Raw genomic sequence first — 20,183 nt, forward strand, 5'->3', positions numbered from 1 at the left:
TGCACTTTGCACCTTGCCCATGAATGATAAATACATTCCCCCATAAGTGAATAAAGTAGAAATTAGAGAGTCACATGGTGCTTATTTTGTTATCAGGTAAAACGTTTCGGATAGAAGAAAAGAAGAGAAAGAAAGAAAAAGAAAATAAAAGAAAGGAAAAGAAGAAAAGGTATACAAAAGAGGAGAAGAAGAATATCCACGGAGAAAGAGAAAAGCATACAACAACGGACAAGAAACGTTCCAGGAGCCCAGATAAAAGCCCCATGGTAAGAAGAGTAAACTGGAAGTTGATTGCTGGTTTTCTAACAAAAAAGCTTTTTGCACAGTAAAAAAAAATGTTATTCTAAACAACGTTCCTATAAACATTAAAGGGGTGGTTCACCTTTAAGTTTAACTTTTAGTATGTTATAGAATGGCCAGTTCTAAGCAACTCTTCAATTGGTCTTCATTATTTATTTTTTATAGCCATTAAATTATTTGCCCTTTTCTTTTGATTCTTTCCAGCTTTCAAACGGGGGTCACTGAACCAACCTAAAAATGAAATGTTCTGTAAGGCTACAAATGTATTGTTATTGCTACCTATTATTACTCATCTTTCTATTCAGCCCATCTCCTATTCATATTTAAGTCTCTATTTCAAGTCAATGCAGGGTTCCTCTACATCATAAAGGTAACCCACCCCTGTAATAAACATTTTAAGTGTATTGTAATTAGCTATAATTGCTATTAAAACAAGCATCTGTCACAGCTCTAACTCCTGAAACAATGTTGCAGACTGTTTAAAAAATCTAAAGGACACCTGACTCCTGTTACATTGCTTTAAGAATCAAAACCAAAGAAAAGAAAACAATTAACACTTATTTCAATAGCTACTATATGCACATATTTATTTTAAAGCTGATAATCTTTACTAATAATAATATGTACTAGCAAATGTAATGCACATTGGGCAAAGATGTTGGTTGGTGGAGGAAATTTCAGCTTCTCTCAGCATGACATTATAGGGCACATCTCTTGGTCCCTGATCCAACTAACTAACTAGTGGTGCAACTATTCCTTCTGTGTGGGGCTTTCAGGGGGTTGGAAAATGGGATAATCCGCTATATAGGGGACTAAGGGTGGAGAATACAGAGAAGTCCCCATACCTGTTGCAGAGTTGTCAGTCGTAACAAGAAAGGGACAGTGAAAAGCTGGCAGTAACACTGGTGCAAGTGGGTGAAGGGAATAGGGGGTGCAAAAGTGTGGGTTGGAAAGGGGAGCAATAGTTATAGGAACATATATTGGGAATGAGAGCTCAAAGAAAAGGACAAAACGGGATTTGGTGCAAAGGTTTAGAGCTTCCTTCTCTCCTTCATGATAACAGAGGTATGTGGTTGAGGTAGGGAAAAAGATGGAGGGAGGGTATGTGTTGTGCCCGTTGGGCAATCATGGGTTTTGCTTGTTTATGGATTTTGGCATTTTCACTATATAAATAAATACCCCATGTGCATACATGATTGCCCAATGAGCACTAGTGTTGCTAGCAATGTGTTTAAATATGCTACTCAAATAAAAGATGAGGTAAGTGGGACTTTAAATGAGCCAGTTATATTGTGCCATATGATGCCTCCTTTTATGACTGGCACAGAACTGTATGATAGACACAGTGTGGCCCCCAAGCATTTCATGACAGACACAGTACCCCAAAAATTTTATGACGCAGTGCTTGCCCCCCCCAAGCATTTTATGATACAGTACTTGCCCCTCAAGTTTTCATGGCAGACACAGTACTTGCCCCTATGCATTTCATGACACAGTACTTGGAACTGTTATTTTTATTATGTTAGGGGCAGTTTGGGGAGGGGGCAAAGTGGCCAGCACCCAATACACCCTTATGAGCAGTGTCCCCTTCAAATGCCCTGAAGTGCCGTGCCACCACCCAGCACACTAATGTATCCTCAATGCACATCCCCACATACAGCTGCTTTACTTCATAAAACTCACACGACCCTCTCAGGAAACCTCAGCTCCTTCTACTTTCTGTCATTTGCCCTGGGCAGGGCTATTCTCAGCTGGAGACCCAAGACAGCAAGGTGAGAGAGAGAGAGAGAGAGAGAGAGAGAGAGAGAGAGAGAGAGAGAGAGAGAGAGACTGTAAAAATGGTTGCTAGGCAGTGGCAGCTCTCTGTTCTGGGGGATACACATCACTTCTTCCACCTATGTACAGCTACACAGAGCGTAGAGGAGCAAAATTTCAGCTCATCCACTTCTCTCATCCTCATATTTATCATTAGGCAGAGAGCAGAGTTCTTCTGTTTGTGTAAAACCTGACATTTACTTTCATCAGGTAAGAAAAAAACAGCAAAAAACTGTTTTTGTGTGGCGGTCCCCTTTAGTTATTTATTTTTTAAAAATGCAATGATATGTTTATGGGGCCTATTTATCATGCTATGTAAAAACATTAGGTCACTGGTGATGTTTCCCCTAACAACCAATTAGCAATTAGTTTTCAAGTCACCTACAAGTTAGAAAACAAAAAGCAAAGTTTTGATTGGTTGCTATGAGCAAGCTATCTGGTGAAGTTTGTCACCAGTGATAACGAGGTGCCTTTATGTAGTATATGTGACGTGCCAGTGCCCACTTATTGTATATATGTACTGTATATAAAGTATTGGGAGTGCCAGTATCCACTGCCATGCACTGTATATAACAATATCTGATATACATTTTGTGTTGCCTGGAAAATTTTATGTTAGGTCTTGCAAATATTAAAACACATTTTTAAAAAGCACTTTGCCTTATAAATATTAGTGCTATGAAATGCAGCAATATTATTGGTCAGATTGGCAGGCAGACATGTACCCAGTAGTGATGTGCGGGTTGGTTTTTTCTGGCCCGCACCCAATCCGCAGCCGCCCTCCCCCCTCCACCGGCCCGAGCTTGACTTACATTTATAGACCCAAGAGCAGGTGCACGGCTATAAAGACGTAAGCCGGCAGTTGAAGGTGGCGGGTGGGGAGAGCATGAGGCAGAGCACGACCCGGACCCACCCCCACAAAGGGGGGTGCGAGGTCTGCCCAAACCCGACCAACTCACGGGTAAACCCATAGGTATCGGGGCTGGCATGCACATCACTAGTACCCAGCCTTGACTGGTAAATCACTCAGGCTTGTGTCTCTGAAAATCCCTAAGTGAATGCTGCGTCCATTGTCACAATGTCCTATACTAAAGAATGCTCATCAGTCAAATGGGAAAGCATGTGATTTTGGGGTGAAATAATGGTAGACTGAAGTCGGGGGTGTAACTATAGAGGAAGCAGACCCTGTAGCTGCAGGGGGCCCAGAAGGGCCCCATGAGGCCCTAATTCATATACAATTTCAATAAATATTGGTAAAATAGGTCAGCCTTTAGACATTTTGGGGTCCTGAGAAATAATTTACTGTGAGGCCTAGTAATATCTAGTTATACCACTGACTGAAGCTAAGCATCTATAAAACCCCTAGGTGTCATTTGCCTCGATTTGCCAAACAATAGTTATGGAATGCTATGGAATGGTGCAATATGATACGTCATATGGGAGATATGCGATTTTAGGGTACAAATAGTTCAGCATTAAGCACTTTTGAACACCCCTGTTGCATTTGTGCATAAACCTTTTAAATGAAATCTAATTTTTCAAATAGACCGATAAACTGTTTTGGGTGGGCGTGGCCAATGTTTTGTAGTACAGACAAATTGGGATGTGGGAACAGGTCCTTTTCTTTCATTCTGTGTAGAAATGAATAGTTTGTGGCAACATGAAAAAAACACATTTGACAGGGTCCATTTTTTTTGTTACCAAAGGGCCTTGCGATATTATTATGAATGATGAGGATGGTATGTAAGCAGTTTTGTTTGGTAATATTATGTTGGATCATAGAAAGAACATACAGACAATCTATACATAATGTAAGATTCTTGGGGTGCTAGCCTTTTACTCACTTTTATGTACCCACTGCCTTTATTATATTAAGGTCTAATATGTACATGGGGTGCCAGTGCTCACTGTCTCTATTTTATTACTGTGTAATGTATACATGCAGTGCTAGTGCTCAAGTGCTTATTGCCTTTATCATTTTAAGGTATAATATGTACATGGGATGACAGGATCCACTGCCTCTATTATAGTAATTCCTTCTCGGCTATGTAACATAGTAAGTTAGGTGAAAAAAGACACACGTCCATCAAGTTCAACTTTAAGTCTATATATAACCTGCCTAACTGCTAGTTGATCCAGAGAAATACAAAAAAAACCCATTTGAAGCCTCTCCAATTTGCCTCAGAGGTGGAAAAAATTCCTTCCTTACTCCAAAATTGGACTAGTCCCTGGATCAACTTGTACTATGAGCTATCTTCCATAACCCTGTATTCCCTCACTTGCTAAACACCATCCAACCCCTTCTTAAAGCTATCTAATGTATCAGCCTGTACGAATGATTCAGGGAGAGAATTCCACATATTCACAGCTCTCACTGTAAAAAAACCCTTCTAAATATTAAGGTGAAATGTGCGAAATTCTTTTGTGTGCACATTTTAAAAACTGTGTGCTCAGTTCAGAATTGATACAAAATTTTGTATTTTCACACAAAATAAAACAGGGACATCTTAGAGGTTTGAAACAGCTTGTTGCATGGGACATAAGGAAGACTGTATCTTACAAATGAGGTGACTGTAACTATTCAGACATTTGCCGAGCATTTCTTGAATTAACTTTACTTTTTTAGTACTCAGAAGAAGATTCGAGGGGAAGCAGAAACACCAGCGCCCCTTGATATCAATAATTACCACCTTATAAAACAGCTAGGCGAAGGGAGCTTTGGCAAGGTGAGTGATGAACTTCCTAAGGGAAAATCTACTCTTACTACTTTAAGTTGAGATGGCAGTTCTTGCTCTCTCCAACACAATATATCCTTCCACTTATGCAAATCAATGACCAGCATATGCATGAAATTACTGACTGTTCCAGTACCTCTAATTTGATAGGTCAGCAGGGACATCCTGTGCATGTACAAGCCGTTGATTTGCAAAAGATGAGATATAGCAGTTAGGGATGGGCGAATTTTTTCGTCTTGCCTCGCCAAAAAAATGACACCCATAGACTTGTATGGCGTTGTGCGTCAAAATAAAAAGATGCGCGCCAAAAATTTTTCGCTGCGCGACATGATTTTTTGACGCCCATAGACTTTAATCAGCATCAGCAACATTTCGCCTGCGGCAATTTTTTGGCAAAGCAAAACGGGTAAAATTCGCCCATCCCTAATAGCAGTACATACCCAGAGACCTCGGCTTGTATTGTGTATCATTTCATGCAAGTGCACCTTTTTAGTGGGGAGAAACTGTGTAATGCAAAGCTCCATGTATTGCTTTATTCCCTTATTGTTATCTTTCGCTACATATCTTTTAACCTGTCATTCAAAACCGCTGCCTTGTTAGTAGAGTAAATTGAACCCTAACATACCTGCAGAAAAAAATCATATTAAAAGTTAATTAAAGGTGAACTATGTCTTTAAGGGTCCAATTTTCTTTTGGATATATTACTGTCAGTCATTAAGGATAATTTTGAGTACTTCATTGATCATCTTTTGGTATATAACTAAACCATAAATTATTAAAAATCCTTATATAAACCATTAAACCAAATAACAATTTAACTCCTATTTAATCCATTATCCAATTTAACACATAAATCATGTTAGCTAGATGCACCTGTGTCCATACAAGCGACCCAGCAATATTTTCTTCATTTCCACTCTTTTCTCTAGGTGATGTTGGCATTTTATGTCATCAATGACCAACTGGTTGCAGTGAAGATCATGGAAAAGCAAAAGAAAAGCAACTTTGAGTACGTCAGGAGAGAAGCGTCGGTGCTACAGCTTGCCAGCAGATGTCCGTTTCTTTGTCGGGGAATGGCAACATTTCAAACTCAGGTACAGGGAAGAGAGTTTTATTAGGGTCTTTTTTTAACACATGTTCTAATAACATTTCTAATCAAATTACTTTGTATAGAATATTTTTATATATTATATGTTATTTACTGTATATAGCATATGTTTTTATATTATTTGTTAGTTAATAGTAATGCTGCTATCAGAGATGTCATAATAGGCTGTGGTATACTGTACTTTTCAGGATAGGTGTGGTAGTATTTGAGGGTCATATGCTTCTATTGTATGGGTTTCATATGAGCACTTTTTTAGTATCAGAAATATCATGGTAAAACAGATCAGAGTGGGACTGGGCCGATGGGAAAAAACCCGTGGTCCAAAGCCCTCATGGGCCCCACTGGCCCAGACACATTCCACAGAGTGAGACCTCCTCCCCCTCCGCTCCTGACCTCTGCCTGGTTGCCCGGCTCCAACTCTTTCCCCGCTCCTTGCCCCACCCAATCTGACTTTTGCTTTGCCCACTCCACCTCTTGCTCTGCCCCACTTGTCCCGCCCACAAATGAACGCGATGTATGTATGCACAGCCAGGGGGGCGGGAGAGGGGGCCTGTGACTGGAGAGGGGCACCTTTGGGGGGTCGCGTGGGCCCTGACCCCCCCAGTCTTACCCTGAAACAGATGCTGTTGTGCTGGGGTCATTCTGTTGTAAATTGGGAACTTGGATTTTCCATGCATTTCAACTATATAACAGTCAGACCTACATTTGTTCTAAATACATACTGTACATCTCTTCTGTTTTGTTCAGCTATTGAAAGGTACATCAGTACTGTATGTTAGGACCCTTTCTCAATATTATAATCTATTCCTATTAATACCAGCATATTGTGTCTAACCCACAGTTCAATTTCTTGAAGTAATTATTAAATTATTTTATATAACTTTTTATTAATTTATTAAATATTAAATTGTGTTCCTCTCTTCTGTGATATCCAATTCTGTGCCTCACTCTCTCCTTTGTATTTTGTATCCAGTCACTCATACTGCTAGTACAGGAATATCTAAGTGGTGGCACACTAGATGACCTCATAAAGACCAGAGGATGTCTGAACAGGCACCAAATACTGTAAGTAACCTGCTTCTTGAGGCAGAAGGACCTAAAACATTATGGATATCATACTGTCACAATCTGAAAGTACTTTGTTTATTACTGTATATGTAATAAATACTGTCATTTGTCTTTTGTTGTTTAAAAGGTTTTATTCTTCAGAACTAGCAGTAGGGTTGAAGTTCTTGCATGCCAATGGGATCGTGCATCGGTAAGCAAACTTTAAATTCTCCCAAAAACCCTCTCTCTTTATACATCTGGGCAATTCCACCAATTTTACTAATGGCAAACACGATAAACACTGTGCTACATATGTGCCTTACAGTGACCTTAAGCCTAAGAATATTTTGTTGGATGTAGAGGGTCATTTGATGATCGCTGATTTTGGCCTCGTCTGTACCAACATGTTTGAATCAACAACTCGACGTGGAAATTGTGGAACACCAGGGTATATGGCCCCAGAGGTGAGAATATTAGCTCCATACGGCTATACAATATTTCTTATTATTTTGTGTCATTGAAGTGCTCCTATGCAACATGGCTTTAGTTACCTTGTTCTTGAGCTCACCCTGGGTAATTCATTTTATATATTTCTTCTCTAGGTTTTAGCAGATGAGAGATACAATTCAAGTGCTGATTGGTGGTCGTTTGGCGTCATCTGATATAAAATGGCCACCGGCACATTACCATTTTCACGGAGGGGCACCAAGAAAGAACAAGTAGAAAGGATCAGAGCTGGAAAGCCTAAATATCCTGAATTCCTTTGTATGGAATTTTGTGACCTCCTACAACAGGTTAGTAAAATGGGAATGAAATTTTAACAGAAATTATATTAAAGTTTTCATTTGCTGTGTGATATAATTCGTAGATAAATAGGGTTTTATTTATAAAATGTGCTTTGGTAGCCATAAAAGGGTTGTTTATTAAATTAACTTTTACTGTGGCATTTAAAGTAGTCTTCTATGTCAGTTTGCATTAGAGCTTCATTACTTTGTATTATATGAGTATATGTTTTGCTGCACAGCTCTTGGGTTTAGAATTTTAAACTGTTCCAAGGTTTTAGTTACCCTACTAACTAGGATAAGAAATTTGGAAGATGGAATGACAAGTGAATAGGAAAGATTCTGAATAGAGGGATAATCTAGGAAAAAATAAGAATACATATTGCAATACAGCCAGTTAGAGGCTAGCTGTGCATACTTAGTAGCACACACAACCAAATCATGTGAAAATGTACCTGTCCTTTCAATACTAATAATACAAGTATGGGATCTATTATCCAGAATGCTCTGGGACCTGGGGTTTTCTGCATAATGGATTTTTCCATAATTTGGATCTTCATACTTTAAATCTACTAGAAAATCATGTAAACATTAAATAAACCCAATAAGCTGGTTTTACATCCAATAAGGATTATTTATATCTTAGCTAATGTACTACTTACTTATTATAGAGAAAAAGGAAATCATTTTTTAAAATTCTGATTATTTGGAAAAAATGGAGTCTATGGGAGACAGCCATTCCGTAATTCAGAGCTTATTAGATAATGGGTTTCCGGATAACAAATCCCATACTTGTAATAATATAGTAAAACAGTTTATATGGTTGCTTGATTTTTAAAAGTCTCTGAGCTCTGGGCACTATCCCCCACATTTTTTTAAGCACTGTGATTTCACCACAGGGATAGGGTTGAAGGCGGACATATTCAATGGTCTGGAAATACTCTATTTTTATCACTATAACCTAGGGACACTTTTCCATCTGAAATTGAATTCTATATAAGAAGAAGTCTTGAAGAAGCCCTAACATTTGAATTACTCTACTACGTAATATCTAGCATTGTTCATACATTATGACTTATTGATTTATAGTAATTATTGCATACTTTAACTCATACACTTACAAGCAGAAATCCCATGATTGGTTACTTGAATATTTATTTCACAAAAGGACTGAGAATTCTGGACCAGCAGTACTTTACAGAAAATGTATCTTTTTCAGATTGATCTCATCCAACTGACCATCACAAAAGCTGTGCAACTTGCCACCAGGACACCAGTAGCACTGGCTTTATCCTGTAATATCGGGTAATGTATAACAGCCAAGGTGAGCGAATAATGTTTTTTAACATCTTAAAACTGTCCTGCTCTACCAACTCGAATTGAAGCTTTCCCCCCACATACACCATCTTTTAGCACTGCATGTAATTGCCAGCCTCATCACAGAAAGCACTTACAGCTGCATTTATCATCTCTGTGTGCTTTCTGTGCCAGCTTTTCAAAGTTTTACAGTATTTATTCATAGTCTCAGTTTTGTTCTAAATTTAAAAAAAACAAAAAAAAACAAAAATACAAAAAAACACCTCCTCATCCTTCCCTGTTAAACTACTTCCTCATCTTCCCCTGTTAATCAACCTGCCCATCTTTCCACATGAACCTACTTTTCACTATTTCTTGCCAAGCACGGTCTGTTCCCCCAGGCTCTATGAAGCACAGCCTGTTCCCTGCAGGCTCCAAAAAGCACAGCCTGTTCCCTGCAGGCTCTATAAAGCACAGCCTGTTCCCTGCAATGTCCAAAAAGCACAGCCTGTTCCCTGCAGGCTCTATAAAGCACAGCCTGATTCATGCACTTTATCCAGCGTAGCCTCTATCCACCAGGCTTAAGGGTGGTAACACACTAGGCTACTGGGGGAGATTAGTTGCCTAGCGTCAAAAACCACCTCTTCTTTGAGTGACTATTCTCTCCTAAATGCCTTTCCGCCGGCTAGAATGTAAATCGTAGGCTGGATGGCACTCAGAATGCTTCACTTTCCGAAATCGCCCGAAGTTTCCTTGTGAGGCAACTTCGGGCAACTTTGGAAAATTAAGCATTCCTCGTGCCATCCCGCCATCGATTTACATTCTAGCCCGCGGGAAGGCATTTAGGGGAGATTAGTCATCTGAAGAAGAGGAAATTTGTCACTGGGCGACTAATCTCCCCCAGTAGCCTAATGTGTCACATCCCTTAAATCTCACAGCCTGTTCTCCCCAGGCTTTATCAAGCATAGCCTTCTTCCTCTAGGCTTTATCATCATCTGTGATGTCATCAGAGGGGGGGGAGAGGGGTGGGCATTGCTAGTGGCCTGTGGCTAATTTCAATCTATATCACAAATTCACCCTGTTAAACTAACTACACATCGTCCCATGAAATATGTCCCCATCATACCTTTCCATCTTACCTTATTAACCAACCTTCCTTACTCTATGTAAAACTACCTTCCCAATTCTTTACCAAGCATAACCTGCTTTCTGCAGGTTCCATAAAGCACAGCCTGCTCCCTGCAGGCTCCATAAAGCACAGCCTGTTCCCTGCAGGCTACAAAAAGCACCGCCTGTTCCCTGCAGGCTCCATAAAGCACAGCCTGTTCCCTGCAGGCTCCATAAAGCACAGCCTATTCCCTGCAGGCTCCATAAAGAACAACCTGTTCCCTGCAGGCTCCATAAAGCACAGCCTGTTCCCTGCAGGCATTATCAAGCATTGCCTTCTTCCTCTAGGCTTTATCATCATCTGTGATGTCATCAGAGGGGGGAGAGGGGTGGGCAAAGCTAGTGGCCTGTGACTAGCTTTTAATCGATGGCCAGTCACAAGTCACATGCGGTTCCCCTCTAATGACTTAACAGATTCACCCTGTTAAACTACCTACACATCTGCCCATGAAATATGTCCCTATCATACCTTCCCATCGTACCTTATTAACCAACCTTCCCATCTTTCTATGTAAAACTACACTTCCTAATTCTTTACCAAGCATAACCTGCTTTCTACAGGCTCAAATAGGGGGTGCCGTATCTAGGAGGTTAAAATCAACCTTTTTGATGAACTGAAACACAACCAGTTCTGTCAGTAGTGTATATGTTGGAGATACAACACAAAAGCAGGTACAATCTTGGGCCATGTCACATCCTGTTCTAAGTACTGCTCGCTGCATATAGGGTTGCCATCTGGCCAGTAAAAATGGTGGTTGATCCCAATGTTATTAATAGGAAAAAAAGATAAATATATAGGAAGGCCGGTTGCATGATTCTGCTCAGCAAGCAGGGTCAGACTGGATCTTTGGGGGGCCCACTGGGGCTGCAAACAAAGGGCCCTCCTGGCCCCCTCCTGACCGCCAATCCTGGGCCCACATCATGCATGCACCAACACGCTCTGTGCTCATGTGGTAACACGTTGCGCCGCTCGCATATGCAGGCCCAGTCCAACACTGTCAGCAGGAACAGAGATAAAAATAAATGTATCAACTAAATGTATTAATTTAGAACAGTTACAGGGTCAGCGAATCCCCCTCCCTCGAGCTGCTTTAGAAGATGAAAATGAAACTTTACACTTCACTATTAGAAAAATGGTCACAAATAGAAAGTAATTGCAAACATTCTTTATTTCTGGTAAACAATCTTAAACCAACTAACCTGAAAAAAAAAGTGTTTGAAGGTTAACAACCCCTGTGACAAATGGAAAGATATTGTATTGTTTCCTGTTCTCCTGTCTTGGCCCATTAAATTACAAGCACAGTAGTATTAAAAGATAAAATAAATGATCAGGAAAGTTAAATGAATGTGTTTGATTAATTGTCCTCTTTGTATTTACCAGTATTCCATTCAATTTATTCATTATTTATATTATAGCCCAGCAACCTTTGGCTGTCAAAATGATGACTTGTACTAATTTCCTATTTATTTTTTTTTACAAATCTATTTATTGCTATAAATATATTGACTGGCAAATAATTAACAAAATAAACAGGATAACATCCCAATCCCAATGTGTGAATTTATTGGGTAAGAGGAAGTGGGGCTGGAAAGTGATGGACGGAGGGAAAGGCATGGGACAGTGAGAAGTGAACTCAGTACCTTGACTTTTGTGGGAGCAGTTTCTGAAACCTGGTTTAGCAAAAAAAGTAAGGGGGTCCATGAGGATAATAAGATCAGGGGTTGGTTAATAACATCTGTTACCTGGGTCCATAACTGGTGTATGTGAGGGCATTGCCACACTAGCTGTATAAAGGTGGCGGGGGGACGACGACATGTGGGACATGTGTCGTTTACCTTAGGGGTTTTTAAGTGTAATCTGTGTGTTGTTAAATAAGATCTGTGTAGATAGCGGAATTGGATCATTTTATTTCTAACACTTATCAGGAAATCAAAGTGAATCAAGATAACCTTGCAGATGTCAGGACACCCGTGGATCATTTTCCTAGAGGAGGTTGTGGGGGGGGGGTTGTTTAACAAGAAGTAAAATTTATTCAACTCCATATGGCGCTGTATCAATCTGTGATCAGCCAAACTGGGTTTATAGAGTATGTTGTAGCTGTAGATACTGAAAATACAGTACATAGTCTAAAAAGTTAAAAGGCAAAGTCCCTACACCACAAACACTTGGTAATTTTAAGCTCAAGTTTATAAAATCATAACCTTTATTACTAGTGGGACCCAAATCACAACACCCTCAGCCTATTACACACTATAAAAGCAAATGTTCTGTGATTATCAATTCATTATTGGAATTTCATAAAGTCAGTATTATAATAGAAAGCAGGACAAATCCAAGGCAGTAGCTATGACTACAAAGTGCTTTTATTGGGGAAAATGCATTTTTCCCCAATAGAAGCACTTTGCAGTCATAGCTACTGCCTTGGATTTGTCCTGCTTTCTATTATAATACTGACTTTATCAATTTGGGTGTGGACACAGGACACCTTGCAGGAGAATCCACCTACATGTACTAAAGGTGAGCTACAGCCTATTTATAATTGATTTACTGGAAATTCATAAACACAGCATTGCATAATAAATAGCCATAAAGTTTATAAATGGTTAAAAAAAGCATCCAAAAACATTTATAAATATGATAAGGAAGCCATTCTGTCCTAGCAATGGGTAATGGTTGACGATTAATTTTTGTCTAACCAAATTAACACTACTGTCAATATGATGTGTGCAAGTTTTGTGATTACTGCTGGGGCAATTTATTATGGATTCTTTACACCTCTATCCTATACAGTAATGTAAGTATACGTGGCCAGGATCCAGTGCAGGACATGCATTCAGACCCCCCCATGTGCATCCCCTTGCCAAGTGTGCGTAAATGCGAAATGTAAATTCTGCTGCAATGTAGTATCCGGTGGGCACTGGTAGGGTATGAACCCGAGTCCTGCATCGGGTCAGGTATCTGCGTTATATATGCAATATGTTTGGGACTGGGATTATAATTCATTTACCGCAGGTACCCAATCCTCTGCAGTGGGGGTTGCCAATCTAGGAGAAACAGCAGAAAACTGAAATGTCCCAATGGTAAAAAATGACAGGTGACATCTCTTCCGGTTGGTTGAAAATCCATGGGGTTGTAAAGGTGTGTAAGAAGGTCCGGGTCAGGCTTGGGGAGGCGGGTATTAGTTGGGAGTGGGTTTTAAAAAACAGACCACTGCAGGTCTCTACCCTGAGAAGTTATGCCACTGATTCTATACAACTATGGGATCTGCTTTCTAAACACCCTTATTACAGGAATGTCACCCCCAATGTCAATTATATTCAAATAATTTAAATTTTTTTAAATTATTTTTCTCTGTAATAAAACAGTACCTTGTACTTGATCCAAACTAAGATATAATTAATCCTTATGGGAGGCAAAACCGGCCTATTGAGCTTATTTTAAACAATGTAAGATGATTTGTTAGGAGACAGAGTACAGAGATCTAAATTAAAAAAAGACCCCTTATCTGGAAGACCTGAGATCCAAAGTATTATGGATAACAGGTACCATAGTGGCTGCTAAAAAAAATACAGTCATGTCATATAAGATGACCCAGTAGAACACCTATTAGTCCCACATTAAGGAAAAAAATATTCCATCTAACATGGGTAGAAGCAATACATTATTTTTCTGTCTTGCCATATCTGTTTGGAAGAAAGTTCCACTGTTGGTAGAACTCACATACAACTGCCCTGGCACTAAAATAGAATATGGGTCACACATGCAAGCATTGCAGCATGTTGTAGAAAAAGAGGTGTTGAATGGGAAAGGCAAAGACCTTGTATGAGGAGCCATTGATTCAACTTTTTGGAAGAGGAGCCACATTGAGAGACTTCAGCCATCCAATCATACGGTGTGTTTATAATTTCAGAGAGCATACCTGAATTGCCAATAATAGCAACCCTGTCTTGTTCTCTTAAAAGCTACAACCAGGGGAGTATTAAGTCTATCAAACCAATGCTGTCTCTTCTAAAAGCTAATGGATAAACTAATCTCTCTGACTTAAACCAATGACTAGGTCAGGCGACACTTATCCCAAGAAATGATACCATGCAGGGAGGTGCCAGTCTTTGAATATTATGGGGCAGATTTCCTAAAAGGGGGGAATAGTCGCCAGCAACCGCTTGGAACCCATCGCTACACTTTGCCAGATGCAAATGCGTTCAGGCTACTCTAATTTACTAAAATGCAGAGTTTTGTCGTGGGCACCAAACGCTGGCGACTTTTTTGCTAGCGTTACTTCGGCAATGCGAGCATTTGATAGTGAAGATACGCTAGTGTTCATTTCTGCCTATCGAAACTTCGCTAGGGATCTTGCGCTCAGGTCACTTTGCATAGGGTGGAAAATTTAAAGTTGTATGGACGTCTTTATGTTAAATGTTGGTGCATATACTTACAAATTACACTTTTTAAAACACATGTCCAGGGAACCTTAATAATACACACGAGCCCAATGTAAAATTAATGTTCCTTACTGTATGTTTGCAAATTTATGCGGAAAACCGGTTACCCAAAAAAATTTCAAGTTAGGTCTTTTGCAGGCAATTAGGCTGAAAAAAGGAAAAGACGTCAGCGTTTCTTGGACTTTGATGCATTATCGGCACACAGAATATAATGTAAGTGACAGAAGATTGAGGAAGATCTAGCTACTTTAATGCACTTCGCCTGGTCTGAGGTGGCGAAGGCAACTCTTGTGAAAGAGGTAACGTTCAGTAAAATCCGCACTTTAAGCGAATTTGCGGAGTAACAACCATTCGCCAGAGCAAAAAGTCGCCTGTGCCCGTTAGTAAATCGGTGATGTCCCTGCAGGTCCGGACTAATTCAAAGTCCGGACCTGAAACCCAATGACACAGGTCAAGATGGTAACTGTGCACAATGCTTTCAAGGTCTTTTAATTGATGGTAAATTTAGAAAAATCATGTGGAGATTTTCTGCTCAAACTGTGTTTATTAAATATTGGAAACAGTGTGCAATAACATTCATAATAACGTTTACCAAATCGTCTGATGCCAATGACCTATTGACTAACGTCCATGCCCTCAATCTGCCCCAGCCACACCCATTATTCCCCAAGTATACAACACATTTCTACAGTACTGTATAAAACAAAACAACTGGTGTATTTTATTTTCAGGACAATGGGTGGTATAGCTATTTTGGTTAAGATCTGGTGCTCTTCATCTGTTCTTGTTGATAATTATATAACACCACTAGAAAATGGTGGATATAACATTCTGTATGCCATTAGAAATGAAATATCTTCCCTTTCTCTCAAAAAATTATCCCTGCCAATGGAAATGGTATTTATTATTTCACCTGTTTACAGAGACGCACCATGTCAGATTCCATAACTTGTTAATTTGCCTTACAAAGCCCACAGCAGAAAGATGGGTGAAATTGCCATTGATGTAGAAGTGACACTGAGGTTCACACATTTTTAGAGGCTCATTGTATGTTAAACACAATAAATTTCCAACAATTTCTGCTATAAAGTGGGCCCAATGTATTCCTGTACCCTGAGACTCCACTGTATTGCTCCACCTGATTGTAGTGATCTAAAAACTGAGTTTATTGTCCATAAACTGTATATTCCTTTGGACAGTGTGGCACATACAGTATTCTGTACACAAATTATTAATGGTAGAAATTATATTCCTTCATGGCAAATAATTTACTAGTAGGTGTATCAGAGTAATAGAAAACCAACAGTCATGACATGCATGCTGCTTATTTTGTGTCATTAAATCATTAATTGAGGCTTGTTCCAAATAATAGCAGTGTGGAGTTAACAGGTGTCAGTTACGGCCCTTAGGAGAAAATGTTGTGCATGCTGGTTATAGTGCATTTCTCTCTGAAAATCTGAGTAAAATGGCTTGTTCCAGACATTGTTCAGAACAGTATGCTTTGATTAAAAATATGTTTTTTTATAAACATATAAAAAAGAGCAGAAAATGATAGGCTGCTCAGCTAAAATAATCTCAAATGCTGTAAAAATTGCAACTAAAACCTGAAAGACGTGGAAGAAAATAGAAACTACCATTCGAATGGATAGAAGAATAGCCAAAATGGCAAATGATCAGCTCCAGGAAGATCAAAGAAGGTGTAAATTTACCTGTGATACTGTTACAATTAGAAGATGTGAAGACGAGCTATCGGCAAAAAGCTCCAGCAAAGTCCCATTGTTGAAAAAAAGACATGCAGAAGAGCTTACAATTTGCCAAAGAACACATTGACTAGCCTAAAGAGAAATGGTGCAACATTTGTGGACTGATGAAAGGAAGATTGTTCTTTTTGTGTCTAGGGGCCAAAGACAGTTTGTCAGACGACCCCCAAACACTGAATTCAAGCCACAGTTCAGAGTGAAGCCAGTGAAGCATGGTGGCACAAGCATCATGATATGGGGATGTTTCTCGTACTATGCTATTGGGACTATTTATCACATACCAGGGAACATGGATCAGTTTCAATACATCAAAATACTTGAAGAGGTCATGTTGTCTAATGCCGAAGATGACATGCCCTTGAAATGGACAATGACCCCAAACACACCAGTAAACAAGCAAAATCTTGGTTCCAGACCAACAAGATTGACATTATGGAGTGATCAGCCCAATCCCCGGTCCTTAAAGAAAACTTGTGTGGGAAAACCAAGAAATACATAAGAATTGTGGAATGTAACAGGTGCCAGAAGTTGGTGGACTCCATGCAACACAGATGTGCAGCCGTTCTCAGAAACACTGATTATACAAAAAATATTATGTCAGTCATTCAAAAGAAAAAAGTTTGAGTTTGTAAAGAAGAATACAGACATAGTTTTTTTAACAGCCTAATATTGCCTTTTCTTCATTTTCTGTAAAGGAATTACACAAATTTGATACATTTTTCTTCATGTTTTGATTTGGAATAGAATGTGCAGTGGTCCCAATGCATTTGCATCTATGGAAATAAAACCTTTATTTTATGAGCTTTATTCACTTTTTTTAAAGACAATGCTATTATTCTGAACACAACTGTATACAGCAAATGTTTAAGAAAAGCTAAACTTTATACACTGATAAAGCGGCATCTTTATGAAGGTATCATGTAGCCTATGATTAAGTGAATCCAGCATGTGTAAAGCTTTGTATAGGATGTTTTGTTAAATAAACCTCTACTGATGAGTGCCTTAAGTGAGTGTCTGCCCGCCTGTAATATTGTTTAATCCACACATGTTATTAAAGCAGCGATATCCAACAAAAACCTTGAAGTAGTCACAAGGCTGAGTAACAGTAGAGAGGTCTGATTGGGACAGAGGGACATGGGAGTTGAAGAACAGCATACTTTGTAGGGCCACAAGCTGCCCATCGTCTATTGTAAATTTAGATTCATAATCTGAGGGCTGCTGTATGCCCATGCATGTTTACTAAAGACCCAAAGCTTCCTATGCATCCGTGTTTGATAATGTCACCATTCCATCTTTGGATACCACATTTTTTGTTTTGATATCATAATTCTTGCACCAATCTTGCAGATGTTCCTCTTGTCACAGATTTTTACCCCTATGGCTTTAACCTTATCACTAATTCCCACTACAGCTTCTTTTTTATATGTATATTTCTCATTCAACTATGCTTTAGCAATGCCATTGGCATCATACTGATCATCTAGTGTCATTAAATCCAGTCCCTCACTTTACCAGTGATGTTCCTTGCATACTTAGTAAACATGCATGTAGTACTGCTCCTGTTGTGTATATTATTTAGTGTTGCAGCCTTAGGGCTCTAGTAAATATATACCAATTTAAAAGAAAGCCCAAGTTTGATAGGTATTGTACAAATGAAGCACTGCTCATTGACACATCTGAAGTCCAAAACAAATCAGAGAATAACATTTCTATTTCAACATAAGAACATTTAAATAGAACATTGCTATTTAGATAAAAAATGTGAACATGTACGGTATGACAATTTAAAATATTCCCAATTTCTTTCTAAAGAGGGTCCTTAGCATTTTTATACCCCTTTGAGTTCTGGTAGTGTATGTAAATTTATAAAAAGAATAAGAGGGAGATGGGAGGGGTTGCTTAATGTATAGCTATAATAAAACCTTATGAGTCATCTTTGCTAATGTTTGTCCCATCCACTAGACTCACACTGTCAATAATTTCATACCAAACCCATAACTAATAGGCCTGGTCTCTTATAGCTTCTTGCAGTCACCTTGTAACTCAATCAGAATTGGAGATCATGAGGAAGCTTGGTAAGCACATGTTTTCAAGCACTAGTAGCAGGTCCCAGTGCAACTTACTGTGATTGTTATTTAACTGAATAGGAAGTGATTTTGGTAAACAGGAAGCAGTGATTAGCTACAGGTATGGGATCCATTATCCAGTAAGCTCTGAATTACAGGAAGGCCATCTCCTATAGGAGAAAGGAAGTTCCGTCTAAATATTCAGAATGAGTTTTTTTACGGTAAGAGCTGTGAAAATGTGGAATTCTCTACCTGAATCAGTCATACAGGCTAATACATTAGATAGCTTTAAGAAGGGGATGGATGACTTTTTAGCAAGTGAGGGAATACAGGGTTATGGAAGATACAGTAGCTCATAGTACAAGTAGTCTGATTGCCATCTTGGAGTCATGAAGGAAATTTTCCCCCTCTGAGGCAAATTGGAGAGGCTTCAAATGTTTTTTTTTTTGCCTTCCTCTTGATCTACTAGCAATTAGGCAAGTTATATATCGACTATTTAAATCAAATTGGGAGCAGAATCAGTAAATACTATTAGTGAGCATGTTGGAGACCTCTAGTGACCAAAGAGAGGTAAAACCACAATCTCAATAATTTCTCCAAAACATGCTATTCAATAAAAAATATATATTTTATTCACATCAGTAGTTAAAAAACATGTATAGTATTCCCTCTAACGCCTAACGCGTTTCATGCTTACCCAGCACTTAGTCTTAGTCATCTGCCTATGACTAAGTGCTGGGTAAGCATGAAACGCGTTAGGCGTTAGAGGGAATACTATACATGTTTTTTAACTACTGATGTGAATAAAATATATATTTTTTATTGAATAGCATGTTTTGGAGAAATTATTGAGATTGAAGTTATATATCGACTTAAGGTTGATCTCGATGGACGTATGTCTTTTTTCAACCTAACTTACTATGTTACTATGTATAGATTTGATTTTAATCAAATAATTCTAATTTCTAAAAATGATTTCCTTTTTCTCTGTAATAATAAAACAGTAAGTTGTACAAGATCCCAACTAAGATATACAGTAATTAATCCTTTTTGAAGGCATAACAATTATATTTGGGTTAATTCATGTTCAAAGGACATGTAAAGACAAAAAAACAAAATCCCATTTTTACTTTCTGTAATGAAAAAGAAACCTGTCTTCAATATTCTTTAATTAAAAAAGTGTACCGTTTTTATAAGAAGCCTGACTGTATGCAGTGAAATTCTCCCTTCATTTACTGCTGTGGATAGGAATTATCAGACGGTCCCTAACTACTCTGAAGGGAAACAATCATACTTATGAACAAAGATGTTTAACAAAGTTACAAGATGGTGACCCCCTGTGCATAAATCATTTGTTTGATTAGGCTTGTGGTGCAGTAAGTTCATGTTTATGTTTAGTATAAAAAATACAGCATTTCTAGCCTTATTATATTTTAGACTTTACCTCCCCTTTAAATTATTTTAAACAGTAGACTGAAGTACAGGTATGGGACCTGTTATTTAGAATGCTCGGGACCATGGGTTTTCCGGATAACTGATCTGTAATTTGCCTTATGTCTACTAGAAAATCGTGTAAACATTAAATAAACCCAATAGGCTGGTTTTTGCCTCCAATAAGGAGTAATTATATCTTAGTTGGGATCAAGTACAAGTTACTGTTTTAT

General features: G+C 38.8%; 1 protein-coding gene across 1 annotated transcript; it reads left to right on the forward strand.

The window, feature by feature from the left end:
• Positions 1–4,845, forward strand: LOC121403725 (nucleolar protein 58-like). Its single transcript, XM_041591526.1, has 2 exons — positions 1–266; positions 4,742–4,845. The coding sequence occupies exons 1-2, from the start codon at positions 75–77 to the stop codon at positions 4,787–4,789; spliced, it is 240 nt and encodes a 79-aa protein (XP_041447460.1). The 5' UTR covers positions 1–74; the 3' UTR covers positions 4,790–4,845.
• The last annotated feature ends 15,338 nt before the right edge of the window (positions 4,846–20,183 follow it).

Source organism: Xenopus laevis, chromosome 4S (genome assembly GCF_017654675.1).
Source record: "Xenopus laevis strain J_2021 chromosome 4S, Xenopus_laevis_v10.1, whole genome shotgun sequence".
Taxonomy (NCBI): domain Eukaryota; kingdom Metazoa; phylum Chordata; class Amphibia; order Anura; family Pipidae; genus Xenopus; species Xenopus laevis.

What these genes read in the sequence shown, in the direction of transcription:
- LOC121403725 (XM_041591526.1), top strand. Translation starts at nt 75, where the DNA reads ATGGTGCTTATTTTGTTATCAGGTAAAACGTTTCGGATAGAAGAAAAG. An exon ending in GCCCAGATAAAAGCCCCATG is followed by an intron (nt 267 to 4,741) that starts GTAAGAAGAGTA and finishes TTACTTTTTTAG; the next exon opens with TACTCAGAAGAAGATTCGAG.